The sequence below is a fragment of the Palaemon carinicauda genome, chromosome 31 (assembly GCF_036898095.1).
Source record: "Palaemon carinicauda isolate YSFRI2023 chromosome 31, ASM3689809v2, whole genome shotgun sequence".
Lineage (NCBI taxonomy): Eukaryota > Metazoa > Arthropoda > Malacostraca > Decapoda > Palaemonidae > Palaemon > Palaemon carinicauda.
The window spans coordinates 60,322,905-60,347,081 of record NC_090755.1 but is presented as its reverse complement, the minus strand read 5'-3'; the positions used below and the strand labels follow the sequence as shown (position 1 = coordinate 60,347,081).

At 43.7% G+C, this 24,177-nt stretch overlaps 1 protein-coding gene across 1 annotated transcript in view; it reads right to left on the bottom strand.

The window, feature by feature from the left end:
• The window catches only part of LOC137624423 (developmentally-regulated GTP-binding protein 2-like), a 77,581-nt gene that overhangs the window by 27,336 nt on the left and 26,068 nt on the right, over window positions 1-24,177 (bottom strand). The window contains exons 2-4 of the mRNA XM_068355169.1: window positions 16,498-16,658; window positions 15,110-15,280; window positions 533-676 (exon numbers count right to left, since the gene is read on the bottom strand). Of these exons, the coding sequence (XP_068211270.1) occupies window positions 533-676; window positions 15,110-15,280; window positions 16,498-16,658 (476 nt within the window). The remainder of the gene's footprint in view (window positions 1-532; window positions 677-15,109; window positions 15,281-16,497; window positions 16,659-24,177) is intronic.

Here is a 24,177-nt window from a genome sequence, read left to right as displayed (position 1 = left end):
ATTATCAAAATCAGAAGTATCATCATTTGAAGCAAAGAGTATTTCACGAAGCTGATTGTTTATGTTTTCTTCATATGGATTCCAGTCCGATCTTGTGAGTCTGTTTCGTCTTCAATTTGTCATATAAGAAATACCAAAGTTAGTAGCTGTTTGTGACTGTTACTGATAATTTGTTTGGTGACTACAGTATTTTTGGTGTTAAGAGTGCTGTGGGGTCTCCATGATATCCCAAGACTTTTCTGCTAAAGGCTAGGACAGGGAATCTATTCACTATAATAATTTTCATAAAGATTCATACCGTGCCTTGTGGTTTTGTACAATCCTATGTATGATTTTATAGTTGTGGATTGTCCTTTACCATAGATCTGAGATTAAACCATGAAAATTTACCTGAATTTTGGACCTTGCCATATCTCAAGACCTCTTTTAACTGATGAAATACATGTTAAATTAATGTGAAAACATAAAAGAATTCACTAGACACTGCAAAATGATAGTACTCAATAAATTCAGTTTACTGAACTAGTCATACCTTAAAGTAGATTCCTGGTTTATCTTTATTCAACCTAATACCAACAGCCTCCAATTCAGCTGTAAGTAATTCCTTTTGGATCTCACCCTTTGTGGCATCTACCATCATGATGACAAGATCGGCAGTTCTAGCAACAGCAATAACCTGAAAAAAAAATGGCAAAGCACTGAGACTGTCAGTCATTCGGTAATGATATGCGTTTATGAAGAGCAATAGTACAACAAATTACAGTATATCAAATGTGTTGCTCAAGAGTATTTTTCAAAATGTTTATACCAGATTGTTGGATTTTTCTTTTGAGAGGAGTGGGTTTCTGTCCCTCTTGAATAACATCATGATATAAATGAGTTGCTTGCTACTAACTAGTAAACCTTACGAAATAGCAAACAACAACAGAGGATTAGTAAGCAAATATATTATGCAAATATTTTATTTTTTCTTAGAAAATTATGCTTTCTTGTGGGATTCAGCAAGGATCTGCTGTATAATAATTAATTTATGAGTATAGTCTACAATCATGGACTTCAATACCTTACTCGCCATTCATTTCTATTCCTAGAACGTTCTTTTGCTACTCTCACATCAATTTTCCTATCACCTAGGCCTTTCTTCACTCCATCCATCCACCCAAACCTTGGCCTTCTTTTTACACTCATCACATTCTTCAGCAGATGACCATTTTTCATCCTTTCTACATGGTCAAACCACCTCAAATCATTCATATCCACTCTGGATGCTAATTCATTCCTCGCACATGTTCTCACTCTCATTACTTTGTTCCTAACCCTATCCAATAGAGATACACCAACCATACACCAACTACACTCCTCAAGACACTTCATCTCGAACACATTCAATTTTTGTCTCTCCATTACTTTCATTCCCCACAACTCCGCTCCGTACATCACAGTTGGTACAATCATTTTCTAATGCAGAACTTTTTTTTTTACACTACCAAAGAAAAAGCCAACAGTATATGTAACATATTAAGCAATAGCAAGTACGGTATAGTTATGAATTTTAGCATTTGTAAATTAAAACAAAGTAGTCTAGCCATTGAATTAAACATTATATTTGAAGAGGTACAAGTCTTTCTTTTTGAAGCTGTTATCCCTTATTTTCTGCTATAGCTAATGTTTAAGTGGGCAATGAACAACATTAATTTCCTAGCAATTTAAAGCCAAGGTACCAGCCACCTGTTGAGATAATACCACTAGTGTGTTGAAGGATCCTTCTATGATAGGCCAGACTGATGATGGAACGCTCTATAGTAAATGTTCAGTGGCTACTTTCTTCTTGGTAAGGGTAGAAGATTCTTTTTAGCTATGGTAAGCAGCTCTTCTAGGAGGACACTCCAATATCAAACCATTGTTCTCTAGTCTTGGGTAGTGCCATAGCCTCTGTATCATGGTCTTCCACTGTTTTGGGTTAGAGTTCTCTTGCTTGAGGGGACACTCGGACACACTATTCTATCTAATTTCTCTTACTCTTGTTTTGTTAAAGTTTTTATAATTCATATAGGAGATACTTATTTTAATGTTATTACTATTCTAAAAATATTTTATTTTTCCTTGTTTCCTTTCCTCAATGGGCTAATTTCCTTATTGAGACCTCTGGGCTTCTAGCATCCTGCTTTTCCAATTAGGATTGTAGCTTAACAAGTAATAATAACAATAATAATAATAATAAAAATTGTCAAGCTGACTTTTAAATATGAAGTACAGTGGCCTTTTCATTAGCTTTTATGTTTTCACTATCTCAAGATATTGGGCCAAAGTCCAGGATGAAGAAGTTTAAGATAGCAGCAGCATTGTTTGATGAAATGTAACATTAGTAAGGAATATGGCAATATTAGTGCCATTGAAATTGCCTCCAAAAAGAATGATGGTCTATACAAGCAAAGTTTCTGAAATACAGCACTCGTCAACCTGCTCATTCCAGGCTTAAAAAACCATTTGCTGACCTGCTTGTTCCAGGTTTTGAAAATAAATTACTGATCTGCTCCTTCTAGGTTTAAAAATAAATGATTTTCTGACCTGCTCATTCCAAGTTTTGAAAAATGTTATTTTCATTAGTAAAATAAATTTTTGAATATACTTACCCGATAATCATGTAGCTGTCAACTCCGTTGCCTGACAGAATTCTACGGGAGGGATACGCCAGCTATCACTATACTAGAAGGGGGTGTACTCAACAGCGCCACCTGTGGCCAGGTACTACAGTACTTGTTGTTGACGCCACCTCACTTTTTCCTCGGCCCACTGGTTCTCTATGGGGAGGAAGGGTGGGTCAATTAAATCATGATTATCGGGTAAGTATATTCAAAAATTTATTTTACTAATGAAAATAACATTTTTCAATATTAAACTTACCCGATAATCATGTAGCTGATTCACACCCAGGGGGGTGGGTGAAAAACCAGTGTACAAGACTAAAGGATAGCTAAGTATCCCGTATTTCATATAATCAGTTATCCGCAATAACAATGAAATAATAAGTACCTGGTAAGGAAGTCGACTTGAACCGTTACTCTGCCTTTAATAAGATCGTCTTCCTTACTGAGCGCAGCGTTCCTCTTGGAAGGCTGAATCAACTCAAAGGTGCTAAAGTATACAGGGCTGCAACCCATACTAAAGGACCTCTACACAACCTTTAACCTAGGCGCTTCTCAAGAACAGATTGACCACCCGCCAAATCAAAAAGGATGCGGAAGGCTTCTTAGCCTACCGTAACAACCCAAAAACAACAATAAAAAGATTCAAGAGAAAGGTTAAAAAGGTTATGGGATTAAGGGAATGTAGTGGCTGAGCCCTCACCTACTACTGCACTCGCTGCTACGAATGGTCCCAGGGTGTAGCAGTTCTCGTAAAGAGACTGGACATCTTTAAGATAAAATGATGCAAACACTGACTTGCTCCTCCAATAAGTTGCATCCATAATGCTTTGCAGAGAACGGTTCTTATTAAAGGCCATCGAAGTGGCTATAGCTCTCACTTCGTGGGTCCTTACCTTCAGCAAAGCAAGGTCTTCATCCTTCATTAGAGAATGGGCTTCTCTAATCAGAAGCCTTAAGTAATACGAAACTCCGTTTTTGGACATGGGCATCGAAGGTTTCTTGATTGCACACCATAAGGCTTCTGACTGTGCTCGTATAGATTTTGACCTATTAAGATAATATTTCAGAGCTCTGACAGGGCAAAGAACTCTTTCTAGCTCGTTACCCACCATGTTGGAAAGGCTAGGGATTTCAAACGATCTAGGCCAAGGACGTGAAGGAAGTTCATTCTTAGCTAAGAATCCGAGCTGTAAAGAACATGTTGCAGATTCGGATGTGAACCCAATGTTCTTGCTGAAGGCGTGAACCTCACTAACTCTTTTAGCTGTTGCAAGGCAGACGAGGAAAAGAGTCTTGAGGGTAAGGTCCTTGAAGGAAGCTGACTGGAGAGGTTCGAACCTAGGGGACATAAGGAACCTTAAGACTACGTCTAGATTCCAGCCTGGAGTGGATAAACGACGTTCTTTAGAAGTCTCGAAAGACTTGAGAATGTCTTGAAGGTCCTTGTTGGAAGAAAGGTCCAAACCTCTGTGGCGGAGAACTGAGGCCAACATACTACTGTATCCTTTAATCGTAGGAGCCGAAAGGGATCTCTCATTCCTTAGATGTAAAAGGAAGTCAGCTATTCGGGTTACAGAGGTATTGGTAGAGGAAACTGCATTGGCTCTACACCAGCTTCGGAAGACTTCCCACTTGGATTGGTAGACTCTACGAGTGGATACCCTCCTTGCTCTGGCAATCGCTCTGGCTGCCTCCTTCGAAAAGCCTCTAGCTCTAGCGAATCTTTCGACAGTCTGAAGGCAGTCAGACGAAGAGCGTGGAGGTTTGGGTGTACCTTGTCTACATGAGGTTGACGTAGAAGGTCCACTCTTAGAGGGAGAGTCCTGGGAACGTCGACCAGCCATTGAAGTACCTCTGTGAACCATTCTCTTGCAGGCCAAAGGGGAGCAACCAGCGTCAGCCGTGTCCCTTCGTGCGAGACGAACTTCTGAATGACCCTGTTGATGATCTTGAACGGAGGGAATGCGTAAAGGTCGAGATGGGACCAATTCAGCAGAAATGCATCCACATGAACTGCTGCTGGGTCTGGAACTGGGGAACAGTACAAAGGAAGCCTTTTGGTCATGGAGGTGGCAAACAGATCTATCGTAGGTTGACCCCACAAGGTCCAAAGTCTGTTGCACACGCTCCTGTGAAGGATCCATTCCGTGGGGATGACATGATCCTTTCTGCTTAGGCGATCTGCTGAGACGTTCATGCTGCCCTGAATGAACCTCGTTACTAGAGTGAGGTTTAGACTTCTTGACCAAATGAGGAGGTCCCTTGCTATCTCGTACAGGTTCCTCGAATGGGTCCCTCCCTGCTTGGAGATGTAAGCTAAGGCTGTGGTGTTGTCTGAGTTCACCTCCACCACCTTGCCTAGCAGGAGGGACTTGAAGTTCATTAGGGCCAAATGAACTGCCAGCAGCTCTTTGCAGTTGATGTGGAGAGTTTCCTGCTCCTTGTTCCAAGTTCCCGAGCATTCCTGTCCGTTCAGGGTCGCGCCCCAGCCCGAGTCTGATGCATCCGAGAAGAGATGAAGATTGGGGGTCTGAATTGCTAACGAAAGGCCCTCCTTGCGAAGGAGGTTGGTCTTCCACCACAAGAGAGTGGTCTTCATCTCTTTGGTGACAGGTATAGAGACTGCTTCGAGCGTCAAATCCTTGTCCCAATGAGCAGCTAGATGGAATTGAAGAGGGCGGAGGTGGAGTCTCCCTAACTCGACAAACAGGGCTAACGATGACAGGGTCCCTGTTAGGCTCATCCACTGTCTCACCGAGCAACTGCTCCTCTTCAGCATGCTCAGAATGCATTCTAGGGCTTGGCTTATTCTTGAGGCCGATGGAAAAGCCCGAAAATCCCGACTCCGAATCTCCATTCCCAGGTAAACAATGGATTGAGAGGGAGTGAGCTGGGACTCTTCCAAGTTGACTAATAGACCCAGTTCCTTGGTCAAGTCTAAAGTCCATTTGAGACTCTCCAGACAGCGACGACTCGTGGGGGCTCTCAACAGCCAGTCGTCTAAATAAAGGGAGGCTCTGATGTTCGATAAGTGGAGGAATTTTGCAATATTCCTCATCAGAAGCGTAAACACCATAGGAGCTGTGCTTAGGCCAAAACACAGGGCTTGGAATTGGTACACAACCTTTCCAAAAATGAATCTCAGGAAAGGTTGGGAGTCTGGATGAATAGGAACGTGAAAGTATGCGTCTTTCAGATCCAACGAGACCATCCAGTCCTCCTGCCTGACCGCTGCTAGGACCGACTTCGTCGTCTCCATAGTGAACGTCTGCTTGGTGACATAAGCATTGAGAGCGCTGACGTCCAGCACCGGTCTCCAACCTCCTGTCTTCTTGGCCACCAGAAAGAGACGGTTGTAGAAGCCCGGGGATTGATGGTCCCGGACTATAACCACTGCCTTCTTCTGTAACAAGAGCGACACCTCCTGGTGTAACGCTAGCCTCTTGTCCTTTTCCTTGTAGTTGGGAGAGAGGTTGATGGGAGAAGTGGTTAAAGGGGGTTTGTGGCAGAATGGTATCCTGTAACCCTCCCTCAACCACCTGACAGACTGGGCGTCTGCACCTCTTCTCTCCCACGCTTGCCAGAAGGTCTTGAGTCTGGCTCCTACTGCTGTCTGGAGAGGAGGTGAGTCAGTGTTTGCCTTTAGAAGTCTTGGGACCTTTCCTAGACCTGCTCCTGGAAGAGTCTGGTCGGGAGCTTCCTCGGCTGGGGACTCTGCCACGAAAGGGCGGAATAAACCTTGTAGCAGGAGTATCAGCCACTGGGGTGCGGTAGGTCCTGGGAGCTGAAGGCGTAACCTTAGCCTTACGAGCTGAAGAGGCCACAAGATCATGAGTGTCTTTTTGGATCAAGGCCGCAGACAAATCCTTGATAAGCTCTTCGGGGAACAAGAACTTAGACAGCGGAGCAAAAAGGAGTTGGGACCTTTGGCAAGGTGTGATGCTAGACGAAAGAAAAGAGCACAGTTGCTCCCTTTTCTTAAGAACTCCTGACACAAACATTGAAGCAAGCTCGCCAGATCCATCCCGAATAGCCTTATCCATGCAGGACATTAAAAGCATGGCCGAGTCCTTGTCTGCAGGGGAGGTCTTCTTGCTCAGGGCCCCCAGGCACCAGTCTAGGAAATTGAACATCTCAAAGGCACGAAAAACGCCTTTTAGGAAGTGGTCTAAATCGGAGAAGGTCCAACAAACTTTAGAGCGCCTCATTGCTGATCTACGAGGAGAGTCGACCAAACTCGAGAAGTCAGCCTGGGCAGAGGCAGGGACTCCCAAGCCTGGTTCTTCTCCTGTGGCATACCATACACCGCCTTAGAAGTGAGCTTAGTAGGTGGGAACATAAAGGAAGTCTTCCCTAACTGTTGCTTAGACTGCAACCACTCCTCCAATATCCTTAAGGCTCTCTTAGATGACCTAGCAAAGACGAGCTTAGTATAAGTCGACTTAGCAGGTTGCATGCCCAGCGAAAACTCAGATGGCGGAGAGCGAGGGGTAGCAGAGATAAAATGGTCTGGGTATACCTCTCTAAAAAGAGCCAGGACCTTACGAAAGTCAATGGATAAAGGAGAAGACTTGGGTTCCTCCACGTCTGATGAGGGGTCCAGGTGCGCAGCTTCCTCATCAGAAGCCTCATCACCAGAGTGTAGCGAAGCGAAAGGCAATGGAACAGTGGAATGCTGAACAGCAGAGTCTGAACAAGCGGGTGCATCAACGCCTGTGGTTTCATCCTCAAGTCCCTGTTGAGTAAAATCCTGAGGTTCAGGCTGCAAAGACTGGGCAGGAAGAGTAGAGGAAGGTAGGCGCATGGGTTGAGGTGGCTGACTCCTAGCATGAGTGTCTTGCCTCAAGAGTTGCGCTTGCTGTAAGGGAGGCGGATGCGCAGTAGCAAATTCCTGAGGAACGAGTTGAGGTTCCTGAGGTGAGAGCTGCGAGAGTTGAGGTAGTGGCTGCGCAGAACGCAGTTCTTGTCTTGCGAGTTGAGGTTCCTGAGGCGCAGGCCTGAGGAGTTGAGGCTCTCGCCTTGAGGAGGGTTGAGGTCGCTGCAGCGAGAGCTGAGGTGGTTGCCTCATGGATGGAAGAGGTTGTCGTACCTCAAGAGAATGCTGCCTCGCTGGTGGAACTGCAGGCGGAAGCGGAGGCAGAAAGGCGTAAGACTCCTGCTCCCATTGCTGAGGTTGTCTTAAGTAAGGCGGAGGTAGCTGCACACCGCTGGTAACTGGCAACTCAGTACGCGGTAAGGTATCCTGAGGAACCTCAACATCATACGCCTGGCAGACTGGACTGCGGCGAGGCGGAGCGATCGCAGGAGGAGGTGTAACCTTCTCAGCCTGACACTCACGCATTAAGACCGCAAGCTGTGACTGCATGGACTGCAACAAAGTCATCTTGGGGTCGACAGACGCTAAGGTCTGCTGAGGTAAAGCCTGAACAGAGGATGAGGTCTGTTGTGGCAACACCTTACCTCTCTTAGGAGGTGTGCAGTCACCTGATGACAGCGGAGAGTCAGAGCTAAGCCAATGACTGCAACCAGGTTGTAGAGCTCTTGAGGTCTGGACTTTGCGTTTGAGAGGTCTAGAGACCTTAGTCCAACGTTTCCTCCCTGACAATTCTTCAGCAGACGAGTAAAAGACGGGCTCAATCGTCTGCGGGTGGGAGTGACGGTCTCTGTTAGACACGCCCGCAACCACCGAGGATACTTCTGTGCGCCGATCAAGGCCTGCCGAACCCTTTTGCCCTTCGACATTGCTTCTCCCTTGGGCTTGGGAGCTTGCAAGAGGTCCCGGACTGGGAGGACGACTGGCACGCACAGAAGTACCCTCACGCACCACACTGACACTGACACTAGCACTTGGCACTGCACTGACACTAGTACTCGGCACAACACTGGCACTATCACCTCCCACTGCACTTTTGACCTTAAGCTCTTTGACTTCTGCCACAAGAGACTTATGGTCACTAACCACCGATTCCACTTTGTCTCCTAAGGCCTGAATGGCACGCAAAACAACTGACATATCAGGCTGAGCACAAATAGAAGGTTCGGGGGTAGCCACTACAGGGGGAGGAAAAGGTTGAGGATCGTGTGGTGAGGAAAAAAGAGAAGAGCGAGAAGAACTCCTCCTAACCCTCTCTCTCTCTAACTTAGTTGAATATTTTAAGAATCGCACAAATTCAAGTTCCGAAAGTCCGGCGCATTCCTCACATCGATCTTCCAACTGACAGGGTCTTTCCCTACAGTCAGAACAAGCGGTGTGAGGATCAACCGAGGCCTTCGGAACACGCCTATTACAAGACCTACATCGTCTATGGGGTGGGGCTTGTGAAAGGTCAGACATCTTGAATCAAAGAGTTAGTCAAGGGGGATTCCAAATCAAGCAAAAAGATCGTTAACCATTAATCAAAAAACCAAATAAAAGCTATCTAAGCTAATTATGAAGGTATCCAGTATAGCGAAAGCTGAAATCTTGAAGAAATACTTCACCAAAAGCCGTGAACAATACTTCAAAATCATAAGCGTATCCCAGAACGTCTTGCCGGAAGCACGACAGAGGAAAAAGTGAGGTGGCGTCAACAACAAGTACTGTAGTACCTGGCCACAGGTGGCGCTGGTGAGTACACCCCCTTCTAGTATAGTGATAGCTGGCGTATCCCTCCCGTAGAATTCTGTCGGGCAACGGAGTTGACAGCTACATGATTATCGGGTAAGTTTAATATTGAAAAAAGAAAATTATTGACCTACTCATTCCAGGTTTAAAAAAACATTTGCCGACCTGCTCATTCCAGGTTTTGAAAAAATATTTGCTGACCTGCTCATTCCAGGTTTTGAAAAAATATTTGCTGACCTGCTCATTCCAGGTTTTGAAAAAATATTTGCTGACCTGCTCATTCCAGGTTTTTAAAAAAATTATGAACCTGCTCATTCCAGGTTTAAAAACCATTTGCTGACCTGATCATTCCAGGTTTTTAAAAAATAATTACTAAACTGCTCATTCCAAGTTTTTACAAAAGAATGTTGATATTCCTGAAGCAAAGGGGATGTCAGTGCATATTAGAAATGAGTATTCTTATTCTCATACCCATCATTTTATAAGTCCTGCTATTTACCCTTTTACCCCCAAAGGACGTACTGGTACGTTTCACAAAAGCCATCCCTTTACCCCCATGGACGTACTGGTACGTCCTTGTAAAAAAATGCTATAAAAATTTTTTTTTCATATTTTTGATAATTTTTTGAGAAAATTCAGGCATTTTCCAAGAGAATGAGACCAATCTGATCTCTCTATGACAAAAATTAAGTCTGTTAGAGCAATTTAAAAAAAATATACTGCAAAATGTGCTGGGAAAAAATAACCCCTTGGGGGTTAAGGGTTGGAAATTTCCAAATAGCCAAGGGGTAAAAGGGTTAATGTGAACATAAAATAAAACAAAATTGCTTTATGATATGCATAACAATCATTAGGGTTCCATCTATCAAAATCCAGACTTAAGAGGGTGCTATTTTCCACTGTCTTCTTACCATCATGGCTAGATTAGATTCATGAATTTGGGCTGTATAGCTCAACAATGGGGCCTTTGAGACCACTCAATGACAAAAGTGCACATAGGAAAACTTTGCAGTTACACTATGAGGTATAAGTTAAAGAAGGTGGACAGCAAGATGGAAGAAAAGAAATACAAAAAGGAGGTAAAGTAGCTAGGGGTTAAAGGAATACTGCTAAGACTTCTAAGTAATGCATAATACCCATAATCATGGCTAAGATATATGATGATAGATAAGACTTTTTGTTTTTAACCCTTTTACCCCAAAGGACGTACTGGTACGTTTCACAAAACTCATCCCTTTACCCCCATGGACGTACCGGTACGTTCTTGCAAAAAACTGCTATTTAAATTTTTTTTTGCATATTTTTTATAATTTCTTAAGAAACTTCAGGCATTTTCCAAGAGAATGAGACCAACCTGACCTCTCTATGACAAAAATTAAGGCTGTCAGAGCAATTTAAAAAAAAATATACTGCAAAATGTGCTTGAAAAAAATTTACCCCTGGGGGTTAAGGGTTGGAAATTTCCAAATAGCCTAGGGGTAAAAGGGTTAAGTGATTTCCATTTCCACCGTAGTGATTGGTTGAATGTTGTTTCCGTACTGATTGTTATTGCTTAAAAGACTTTGCTTCCGAACTAGGCTGTGAGCAAATCATAAACAAGTCTCACACAAAAGCTGGGTAATTGCCTAAATCAAGCATTCACTTATTTGTTATAACAAGCAAAGGCTTGGCCAGCCTCTGCTAACACAGAGAACACCAGGAGGAACTTCAGGACGGCCAACAGGTATGTACTAATAAACAGCACTCTTCACTATGTTCACCCAAAGACCCAGAAGCACCTTCGTGCCATCAGGGCTACAGAAAAGGAGGCCATCCCCCAGACATGCCTTGTTGCCCCTACAGCAGATCACCAGGGTGTCAACAAGACCAATTCCCTCGTGAGCCACTACTTCTGGCCTGGCCCTCAGTACAATGACATCACAAACTTTATTGGTAAGAGTTATACAGTTATTTAAACCACAGGTCCTTTTTCTGTTGCATAGAATATGGACCCTCTTGAAAAATGTCAATTTATGCAGTTTTTGCACATGGGTCCATTTTCCAAGGCATAAATTTGTATCCCTTGAATTTTATAATGTTTTAAAGTCCTGGAGTCCATTTTCTATGGCACACATTATGGACCCCTGAAGGGGCTGAAACAGCTGGTGAACACCATGAGGATAAAGCCATACCTCATGGCTAAGCAGAGACTCAGCTACCACAGCTATCCACAGTCACCAGGTTCCAACAGCCCTCCATCCACACCACCAACACCATCAGTGTCTGTTTCATCCAGCCCTTCACCTTCACCTGACTGCATGGAGACTGGTTTCACTCCAGCGCCACCATTGATATTCGACCCAGTAGATAGTGGCAGTGTGAGCGTGCCAAGATTTCGGGGTTCAGCATCTGAAAGATTCCACCATCACCAGCTTAGCAGACCATCAGTCATGAAGAGGAGCCGATCAACACCATTGCCATACGGAGTCATGGTAACAGTTTCTTCTTGACCATCTCTTACAGGCACTCAGACAGACAAACCACAGCATTCTCCATGCCCACACTCCGGTACATGAAGGAGAACATCTCCTTCAGCAAATTGCAACACATGAAAACAATGTAGATGTCAGCAACATTGCACAGGCTGGACAGTATGCCACAGAAATAGAAATACTTGCTGTAGCCAGCCTACTCACCACACCCATCTGGATCTACTCACTATTTTGGGAGGAACACAGGTGGCAGTGCTATATACCACTCTGACGTACCTCCACCTTGTGGATCTTCATCAAAAGCCATGTTTGTGAAGATCATTTTTTAATATTTTGAACAAGTCGATATGAGAATCATCCACTCACGTGCTCTCACCCTTAGGTGCCCGGGGTGGGTCGTTGTGGTCCTTTGACGCCTCGCTGAGTCCCTCGATGATGCTGGAACCTCTCTGGTCATCATCGTTGAAGTCGAGTGCGTGGCACTCTGAAGTTTCTCCTAGACAGGAGCCTCCATCCTTGAAGACCAGTTCTTCAGCACTGTCTTGGTATACTTCCTCTCCCGAGGTTGAGGCAAGAACTCCTAAAGTAAGGAAGGTCTCACATTCTCCTTCTTGGGAGAAGAGGTGTGAGCTAGATGGTCTGCTTCTGAAACTGGAGCGGCATGAGTGAATGGGACAACCTCGATTGGCAAAAGGGGGTAAGGCTCTGTTAGAGAGATCTCCAATTCCTGCTGATAAAGGGGTGAAGGGTGTCCCCCAGAGGAGGCATTGCTCTTTAACATAGTTTTTTTGTCGTCATCCTCGGTCTAAATTTCAGCTTGGAGAAGTCCTGCTGTAGTGTTGCAGAACCTGATGGCTGGTTACAAACCTCAGAAAGAATTGGATATACTGTAACATGATTCATTCTGATGGTTCTTCCTGAACCGAGCTCCTACGTCTCGGGTCTGAAGGTGGAGAGGTGACCCCTGCAGCACTTGAAGACTCTGACGAGATCCAAGGAGTGCTAGTAAATGCTGCAGATACTTTATCCTTACCTCAGGAGCGTGCAAAGAGCCAGTAACCGCCTGCTTAACTGCCTTTACCAACTCCTCAAACCAGGGCGTGTCCTCACCGGATGATGGGATGGAAGTCGAAGCCCCTTGCAGTGGTTCTCGAACCAGATGTAACCGTCTGTCCTAGTGCGGGGATGAGTGCTTACGCTTACCTTTTATACACACTGGCATATCATCACGTTCCAGCTGGGAGGAATGCGTCGGAGATTGTGGATGGACATCTGTCAACATTCTCGGCGATCACTCGCTTATCCTACTAGATAGGGAGTCACAAGGGAGAACTCTCCCGAACATGCTCAAGGGCTGCTGCGTCACTGCGATTCATTATAAGGTCGCGTGAAGTTCCACAGTCGTGGGACGAAGCGCTGTAACGCACTGTTTTGCTGCTGCGAGCTGCTGGCTGTTCATGAGCTGAGGCTGAAGTGAAGCCACAAGATGAAGCGTCATCACATCTGAAGTAACACCGCAAGCTGAAGCGCTATCGCATTCACAAGCTGAGAGGTTATCATGAACTGACAGGCAATCACAAGTAGAGGATACGTCACAAGGAGACACGCTGTTACGAGCTGGAAGCTGGTTGCACCCTGGCCGTTGGTCGCAAGCTGGTGAGTAGTGTCGTCTGGATGATGTTGATCAATGTTTGGGCGATCGCTCTGGATCGCATCGGTTGTCTCTACTGTCGGTGCTGCAAGCTGGAGGTGGCGAGCGTTGATTGTTGTCTGCGAGATCTCTCTGATCATGAGAAGATTGCTTATGCGAAGTTGGAGATGTTGCACTCATCATCAGAACTCCCAAGGGAGTGTGACAAGCACTTCTGTAAAGATCTGAAGCAGGAACTGGGCGAGCCAAGGGGCAGGATGAGACGAGTCTGCTAAGCAAGAGGAGTCAGCTGGGCAAGACGAGACAGCAGGGAGAGACAAACTGGAAGGGCGAATGAAGATGGACAGTCACTGGTAGCGTTGAACTCACCGGCGAGTTGTCGCAGCTGCACCCGCCCTACAAGCTACCTCACCCACATGCTCAGAGGAACCACGCTCCGAGAAACTAGAGGAAGGCATGGACAAATACAACAACATTGTCTTTACTCCCCGTGACAGAGACCACTCTGGGGAGGACCAAACCTGTGATTGGGAAAGGTGTCCACAGTGACTAGCAGGAACAGGCGTCGGACTTAGCAAGCTCAGAACGAGGGAGAGTGCTGTCGTCAGCAAGCTGATCAGGATCTGCCACAGGCAAAGTCAGTAAAGGCGGTGATTTTGCAGAAGCAGAGACTTCCACAGGAAGGACTGCTGGAAACTCCACCGGTGCATTACCTTTTGAGTCTCTAAGAGGAGGATCGAGATCAACCTCTGATAACGGAGGACCAGCGATCCCAAGGATAGGCACAGCTGGAGTATATCAACTGTAAAAGAATCTCCTGAGAAAGAGGGCAGTGCCGCTTAGCTAGGGGAAGCGGCAGAGTCCTCCCCATGAGTTAAACGGTCATCGCTCCTACTCGATTGAGCCTTCGCAGAGGGTGACCGAGGAGGAGCTTCGGGCAGAGATAAGAGAGGCCGAAGAAGAAGGCTGGGGTTTATTCCCCTTCGAGGATGACCAAAAAGGAGACGAATCCCTCTTTGCCTTCTTCCTCCTCCTCCTACCAAACCTCTCCCACTGGGAGGAAGATCACTCGTCATTGAACGCATGTATCCTCCTGCGTACACGATCCTCCTCTGCAGGCCGGACACAGGGAATGTGGGTCGGTCTCGACAGGAGACATGAAGGCGCAACATTTCCACCCCTCAGGTCAAGGACAAGTTTGCATGCTGGCCTAGAAGAAACAATCACACCTGAAACAAAAAAGCAAAGGAAAAGATCAGTCAAATGGCAGTCAGTAAACAGTGGCAGAGAAAGACGTCCACTCTCAACGGAGCTAAAAGCAAAAAGTGACGAGACAACACAGATGTGTGTCAGCGGGGTATCCGGTACTATCCCCTACCTCACCGCTACCTTGTGGCAGAGTAGTTATACCTTGCTAATAGTCTTATTGCTAGCCTTCCAGCTTCGCCAAAAATATATTCCTTAATATAGAGCGAAAGGGTTAGTATTAGTGACGACACAATGAAAAGTTTGATTATGGGCTCAACAGTAAAACTATTCGATGCAACCGAAAACATAAGAGCTTTTAACAGGTAGGGGGGAAGGCCTCCTCGCCCTCACTCCCACCTGTTGCTTAACTACTCGTTAAAATGATTCAACAGTCCTCCAGCTTCTGCTGAAAACATATTCTCTGCCTAAAGGACAATGGCCTGTATTTTGTTTAGGAACAAACATGCACTAAAAAAGACGAACTCACCTGTCTTCCTCTACCCTTGCCTTGTGAAGCTCCTTCAATGATACCAGGCAAATCAAGTAATTGAATATTGGCACCCTTATAGTCAATTACACCAGGAATACACGTCAATGTGGTAAATTCGTACGACGCTGCTACACTTTGAGTGTTGGTTAACGTGCTCAACAATGTTGACTGGAAAAAAAAGATAAAAATTCAATCATTCAGAAGTTGATGATAAACAAAACCTGCGATTAGCCAGGTAGTTCCTAGAAGAGTATCTAAAATATAAAAAAAAAAAAAAAACATCATCGTAAACTCTTATATTTATTTAATGTTTTTTTTTCTTTTTTTGCAAACATGCAGCAATATTTATATGCTTCAGTGCCTACAGAAACCTCACTAATAGTGACTAAATACTTTGGCAGTTTGCCAGATCTCAATTAGTGTTGATTCCAACAATTAACAGCCAACTTCCATCCTCCAAATATCTAAGGTTTCTGAAAAGCCAGTCTTTAAGCCTTTTACCCCCAAAGGACGTACTGGTACGTTTCACAAAAGCCATCCCTTTACCCACATGGACGTACCGGTACGTCCTTGCAAGAAAATGCTATAAATTTTTTTTTAATATTTTTTATATTTTTTGAGAAAATTCAGGCATTTTCCAAGAAAATGAGACCAACCTGACCTCTCTATGACAAAAATTAAGGCTGTTAGAGCAATTTAAAAAATATATACTGCAAAATGTGCTGGGAAAAAAATAACTCCCTGGGGGTTAAGGGCTGGAAATTTCCAAATAGCCTGGGGGTGAAAGGGTTAAAAGCACTACAAAATTACAGTACTTGAAAACACTACAAAGCACTCGTTGTTCCTGCGATTTTCACATTTTACCTGGTGTTATTATCAATCAGTTTGACATTTTTATCAATCTAACACTATGAATGTGTTTCCTTCTACCAGTTTCTTCTTTTTCATAAATGGCCATTCTTTTTTGTGAAAGCTTGCTTTGCAACTTTATTTCATATATTTTTGCTCATTTTAAATCATTAGAAGTCAACATGACTTTTGCCTAACTGTAAATAGTTCATAACATCACAGCTGGTTAGTTTTATTTTTCTGCAAAGCATTTCTTATTTATCTATCTGCATTCCATTTTCAAAATACAAGATCATGATTCTTGAAAATTTTTGAAAATAAATTTACAGGTACAATCATTGCTTACTGCCTTTAAAACTCTTTTGAAGTTACCTTTTACCTACTGTACTTTAGTCTCATTAGAATAAACAAGTTCTACTCACATTTCCAAAATAAACCAAACCACATCTTTTATAACTTTTATAACCATATACTTTACTATGCAGTTATTTAGAGGAACATCTTAACACTGTCAACAAACTCATATTTACACTTACCTTACCAACTGAAGGAAAACCAATGAGAGCAACTCGGGCATCTCCACTTTTCATAACATCAAAGCCATCGCCTTTATCTCCTTTCTTCCCCTGAGGTTCTAAAAGCTGCGTTCTATACTTGGCAAGTTTTGCTTTCAACACACCCAAGTGATATTCAGTGGCTGGGGAAAATTAATTGAAATGTTTAAAACCTAATTAAATGGAAAATAAATTGCTATTTGCATCTGATCTTTTCATTCAAAACTAACCTACTTTTCAAATAATTGTGCAAGTTTAATAATCTGGAATCTGGTGAAAAACATCTAAATTTTTGGCAGTTTCCAGATACATAATCAAAATGGTTCTTTGGTTATTTGACACCTTTTCCAAAAACTTAGAAAGATTCAGCTTCACACAAATGTTTCTGGGGAGTGCAAAGAACAATCCCATAAATTCTGCTTATGATATGAAGAGAGTTACAAGCTCACCAGATATTTATCAATAGCAAAGAGAAAGATAAAGGAAAAGATAAAGGAATTATAATATACAGATTTAACATTATAAAAACAATCTAACTCGAATAATAAAGACAGTCATGAAATTATTTTCAAGTGTAGATCACAGTTTAACACTTCTGAAACACTGAAAAGACATTCTAATAATTGTCTGCCTATTCCAAAGGATGAAAACTTACATATTTTGAGAGTAGGCTTTATATAGTATAATGCTAACTCTTCCAAATTTTTATATCATGAAATATGCAAAACCTATTAAAGCAATGCAAAACAGGACATTACATAGTAATTTATATTATTCCTGAATATAAAAACATGAAGTTTTTAACATAAGAATATTCCCCCATTAACAGCTGGAATCAGTCACTGAAATTTGCTGACAAAGTAGTTAGGAGATGGGTACAGTACAGGGTGTCCACCACTCCCAGACTGATAAACTTATAGATTCCTTCGAACAAAACAGAGCTTATTTGAAGAGGGAATAAAAACAGAGCTCATTTGAAGAGGGAGTATTGTATGATAAAAGACTTCAAGGTTTTTATACCATGGAAAATGAAATTTCATTTAATTTTTTCAAAAAATTTACAAACCTTTGTCTTTAATATAGGAGACTTAGACCCTACGAAGGATACACTCTCATAGATATGATTGAGGTTGTTTATTAAATTAACCACAATGAAACAGTTTTCTCAAACATAACTATGCATAATGAAAAAATTATAAAACTAACATGGCAAATTTGGAAATAATTTGTATTTTTCCTAACCATAGAAACCCGAGGCTCTTTACTTTGGAGATATATTTTGGTGACCGCTGAAACCACCTGTAAAACTTTTAGCAATATGTAACTATAGTTATCAGGAGGAGGGGGGTAGGACTAACCACCCCGCTCACACACGCACTAGCCAAACCAGCTTGCAATTGCAAGCAGGACTTCCAGGAGTAGGTGATGGCAGGCCAGTATGTGTAAAGAGCTTCAGGTTTGTATGGTTAGAAAAACTACACATTTCCAAATATGACAAATTCGGAGATAATTTGTATTTTTCCTAACCATACAAACATGATATTTTGATTATAAAATAAATTTTTTAATATACTTACCCGGTGAATATATAATAGCTGACGTCTCCGACGGCTCGACAGATTCCAAAAACTCGCGAGCGATCGCCGTGAAGGTTGCGGGTGTGACCACCAGCGCCAACTATCGGCCAGATACCGCATATACTTGTAAACATCTCCAGTTCTTCTCAGTCCCCTAGGTCTCTATCGGGGAGGAAGTGAGGGCCTTTAATTTATATATTCACCGGGTAAGTATATTCAAAAATTTATTTTATAATCAAAATATCATTTTTAAATATTAAACTTAGCCGGTAGATATATATTAGCTGATTCACACCCATGGTGGTGGGTAGAGACCAGTATTAATACAATAAAGGCGTATATGCTCAAGAGTTTTTGACAATTATTCAAAAAACAGACTTAAGTATAGGTACCTGGTAAGGAAGCAGACTCTGATTATTACTCTGCTTCATTAGTCCGCTATCCTCATGAAGCCCAGCGATCCTCTTAGGATGCCGAAAGACTCCCAGGATCTGCTATAACCAGGGTGAACACCCCTATAACAGGACCTCATCAATACCCTTAATCTGGGCGCTCTCAAGAAACAATATTTTGACCACCCGCCAAATCAAAAAGATTGCGAAAGACTTCTTAGTCTCCCGTACAACCCAAAATAAGATTAAAAATTTCAAGAGTATATTAAAAGGATATTGGGATTAAGGGAATGTAGTGGTAGAGCCTTCACCCACTACTGCACTCGCTGCTACGAATGGTCCCAGTGTGTAGCAGTCCTCATAAAGAGTCTGGACATCTTTCAAGTAATATAAAGCGAAAACCGACTTGCCTCTCCAAAAGGTCGCGTCCATAATACTTTTAATGGGTCTATTTTGCTTAAACGCTACAGAAGTTGCTATCGCTCTAACTTCATGAGCCTTGACTTTAAGTAAATTATGATCCTTCTCACTTAATTGAGTGTGTGCCTCCCGAATCAAAAGTCTAATAAAATAAGACCACGCATTCTTAGACATAGGCAAAGAGGGCTTTTTAACGGAGCACCATAAAGCCTCTGAACAACCTCGTCGCGGTTTAGTTCTGGATAAACAAAATTTAAGAGCTCTAACGGGGCACAGCACTCTTTCAACTTCATTCCCCACAATCTCAGAAAGACTGGGGATTTCAAATGATTTAGGCCAAGGACGAGACGGAAGTTCATTCTTGGCCAAAAAAACCAAGTTGAAGAGCGCATACTGCTTTATTAGCAGAGAAACCGATGTTCTTGCTAAAAGCATGTATCTCACTAACCCTTTTAGCCGAAGCCAAGCTCACCAAAAAAAAAGTGTCTTGAGGGTAAGATCCTTCAGGGAGGCTGAATTTAATGGTTCAAACCTGTCTGACATAAGGAACTGTAGGACCACGTCCAAGTTCCAAGCAGGAGTCGAAATATGACGCTCCTTGGAAGTCTCGAAAGACTTAAGCAGGTCTTGGAGATCTTTGTTATAAGAAAGATCCAAACCCTTATGCCTGAAAACAGAAGCTAACCTGCTTCTGTAGCCTTTAATGGTGGATGCAGAGAGGGAGCGACCGTTTCTCAGATAAGGCAGAAAATTCACAATCTGCGCTACAGAGGCACTTGGAAGAGGATATAGAGGAGGACTTGCACAAGTCTCTAAATACCTCCCATTTCGACTGATAGATCCTGATGGTAGAGGCTCTTCTAGCCCTCGCGATCGCTCTAGCTGCCTCCTTCGAAAACCCTCGAGCTCAAGAGAGTCTTTCGATAGTCTGAAGGCAGTTAGACGAAGCGTGGGGAGGCTTTGATAAAATCTCTGTACGTGAGGCTGTCGCAAGAGATCCATCCGTAACGGCAGACTTCTTGGAACGTCTACCAGCCATAGAAGTACCTCTGTGAACCACTCTCTCGCGGGCCAGAGTGGAGCAACCAATGTCAACCTGGTCCCTTCGTGAGAGGTGAACTTCTGCAGCACCTTGTTTAGGATCTTGAAAGGTGGAAAGGCATAAACGTCCAGGTGAGACCAGTCCAGCAGGAAAGCGTCTATGTGGGCTGCCTCTGGATCTGGAACTGGAAAGCAGTAAGTCGAGAGCCTCTTTGTCAGAGAAGTCGCAAAAAGATCTATGGTGGGTTGACCCCATGTCATCCATAGCTTCTCGCACACAGTCTTATGCAACGTCCACTCCATGGAGATGACTTGTCCTCTTCTGCTGAGGCAGTCCGCCAAGACATTCATTTTTCCTTGCACAAATCTCGCCAAAGGAGAGATGTTACTTGCCTTGAATGGAGTTCCTTCTGATCCGTGGATCAAAGACCCGAGCATTCCAGACTGTCCAGTGGAGCTCCCTAACCCAAATCCGATGCATATGAATACAACACATGGTTTGGGTTCTTGATCGCAAGAGAAAGACCTTCTCGAAGTCTGATGTTGCTGTCCCACCAAGTCAGACATGTCTAGACTGAGTTGGAGATTGGGAAAGAGATACTCTCTAAGCCCTTCTCCTTGTTCCAATGGTTTAGGTGAAATTGGAGAGGGCATAGGTTGAGTCTCCCCAGAGAGATAAACTATTCCAGCGATGAAAGAGTTCCCACGAGGCTAGTTCAAACTCTTACAGAGCAACTGTTTTTCTCTTGCAAGTGAAGGACTTTTAACAGAGCTTGTTCCATTCTTGTGGGAGACGAAAAGGCCCGAAAAATCAGACACTGTATCTCCATTCCCAAATAAAGAATAGTCTGGGATGGGGTACTGTAAGTTACGACTTCTCTACGTTCACTATGAGACCTAGCTCCTTGGTTAGGTCTAATGTCCATTAGAGGCTCTCCAGACAGCGATTTAATGACGACGCCCTGATTAGCCAGTCGTCAAAATAAAGGGAGGCTCTGAATCCTCAAAAAATGTAGAAAGCTTGCTACATTTTGCAAGGGTCTTGTAAAAACAAGAGGAGCAGGAATGAGGCCGAAGTACAGTGCTCGACATTGGTACATTACTTTCCCGTCCACAAACCTCAGATGTTGTTGAAAGTTTGGATGAATCGGGATGTGGAAGTATGCATCCTGAAGGTCGAGAGAGACCATCCAGTCTCGCCTTCCCTTACTGCTGCCAAGACAGATTTGGTAGTCTTCATCGTGAAGTTTGTCTTGACAATGAACACATTGAGCGCACTTAGATCTTAAGTACTCCTGCAGTGAACGTGGCTGCCCGATCATTGGAGCCATCCCTGATAGCCTTGTTCCTGCAGTGAACGTGGCTGTCAGATCATTGGAGCCATCCCTGATAGCCTTGTTCATGCATGACATAATTGTACAGCAATACATTGACAGCTTGAGAGACCTTCTTACTTAAGGCTCCCAGGGACCAATCCAACAAATAAAAACTTCAAACGCTCGAAAAACTCCTAACAGGAGATGGTCTAGCTCTGAAGCCGACCATAAAATCTTGGAGCGTTTCATGGCCAGGCGACGGGGAGAGTCTATGAGGCTTGAGAAGTCTCCCTGGGCAGAGGCAGGAACTCCCAAGCCGAGAACTTCTCCCGTGTCATACCAGACGCTCGCTCTAGAAGCCAGTTTAAAAGGAGGGAAAGCAAAGGCTGTCTCCCCCAAACTCCTCCTGGTGATCAACCAGTCGCCTAGCAAACGTAAAGCTCTCTTAGAAGAGCGAGAGAGCACTAGCTTAGAAAACGACAGCTTCGAAGTAGCTAGGCCTAGCGTAAACTCTGACGAAGGCGAACGAGGAGCAGCAGTTACAAAATGGTCCGGAAAAAGATCCTTAAAAATCAGCATGATTTTTTTAAAGTCCATAGAGGGCTGAGCAGCTTTAGGCTCCTCTCCGTCTGACAGAGTCCCCAAAGGAACATCAGTAGGAGGAGTATCAGCAACTTCCTCATCTGAAGGAACCTCGTCCGACAATTGCCGAGTCTCATGAAAAAGAGAGACCTGCCGCGGCGGCAACGCTTGACAGGCAATGTCAACAAGCAAAGGAGCAGCAGTAGCAGTAGAGGAAGCGACGTCACGCCGCTGCTGAAAGGACTGAAATCCTTGTGACTGACCAACAACAACTGAAGTTGATTGACGCTCGACGTCACGTCAGAACTGCCTTGACTGCATAGACTGAGCAGGCAAAACAACCTTCGACTGCGGTGATTGACGCTCAACGTCAAGTCGAGGCAACTGAGCCGGTCGGCGAACGTCAGGTCGGGACTGCGGCGGCAGCGGCTGAACGTCAACACGAGACTGCGGCAGCGGCTGAACGTCAACACGAGACTGCGGCAGCGGCTGAACGTCAACACGAGACTGCGGCAGCGGCTGAAAGTCAACACGAGACTGCAGCGAGGGAGGATCCATGTCCCGTGACTGACGTGAAAAACTACTGACATCACGTTTCAAAGTACAAGAAACGTCAGCACTAATGTCAAACGGACGAGTAAATGCTCGTTTGGGCGGCTGACGGCCAGAGTCTCGTTTAGCGTAACGGCGACTCGAAAGCGAAGGTTCATCGTGAACCTGCTCAACGTCATACTTCTCCATAAGGGAGGCAAGCTTAGTCTGCATGTCCTGCAGGACAACCCATTTAGGATCAACGGGAGTCGGGACGGGCCGAGACGACGGTAACGTCTGTGTTGGCAAAACATTGCCTTTACCGCGACCCTCGGACCCCGTGTTACGCTTGCGTTTAATAGGCGAACAGTCTTCCGACGACTGCAAAGGGTCAGAGCTGTCCCAATGGCTACAGCCAGGACGCTGGACCTGTCCTGAAGGGACTGACTTTCGCTTCAAGGGTCTAGAAACCTTGCGCCAAGGTTTCTTTTGCGAAAAGTCTTCGGATGACGAGGAGAACACAGTCTCACCCGTCTTATGGTAAGGGCGATCTTGACGAGAAACGTCCGATACCAAAGAGGGAACGTATGTACGTTGGTTAAAGCCTCTTGTCCCCTTAAGTCCTACGACATTACTTCTCCCTGGTGCAGGGGAGCCTGAAAGAGGTCTCGGACTAGGGGAGCGACAAGCACGAACAAACGAACCCTCCGCAACACAGAACATGATTTTTGCACTTACTTCACTGATATCGTATTTTTCAATAATTTCACATTAGGCATGAATAAAATTGATTTCTACCTGAAGCACGCAATTCTCCCTTACATCATAAGGTTATAATTGCGAAATGAGTCGTATAATTTAAGCACATTAGTACAAAATGAAACACACATGCAAAAATCAATAAACATATACATATATATCGAATCAAACGGAAATATATAAAGTTAAAAAGGATCAGTGACTGGGGAGGAGACTAAACACTAGTTCACTAAAGACTACGTTTTCAATCTCTCACCGTACAGTGCCTTTGGACGAGAATAAAAACTAAAAACGTTTTATCCTCTCTCCCCGTACAGAGACTTGGGACGAGAGTAAAAAACTGAATCGAGAACAACGTTACTCGCTCCCAAACTCCTTGTACAGAGACTTGGGACGAGAATAAAGATCGGATCGTTCTCTCTTTCTCTCTCTCTCTCTCTTGTCACACACAAGAGAATTGCCCACTCACCCTTAGTCAATAAACAGGTTATTTGACCAAAGGAAAAAACTGAAAGGACTAAGAAATTGAAAATTAACAAGTTCCTTTAAATTAGTATCTAAAACACTTCAGTTTGAAAGAAGAATGAACAAAACGTCAAAATCGATTTACTCTTTCTGCAAAGTGAAACCGTGATTCTCTCTTTCTCTATCGTAACGATAGAGCGCAAACTGCGTAGCATAAATAAACCAAACGTTAGTTCATCTTTGAAAAAAAACAGCACGAAGACTATTCAAAGAATATATTTCTTAAAATATTTTCTAAAAAATATTCATTTCATAACTCTTACAGAGCAATTGATTTAAACTTAACAAAAATAAAAGTTGAATGGGCTCAACGTTGTTTAACTTCGTTTTCCAAGTTAGGACCGCCTACAAGGAATAGGTAAAGGCCGCATATAAACAAAACATAAAATTTATCTTGATGTTCAGTATAAATGGAAAGCTAATCGAAGAAGCCTAATAAAGGCGGGTGAGATATAAAATATATAGAGGAAAATCTATAAATATCAACAATAATTTATAACGTGATAAAATAATTACTAA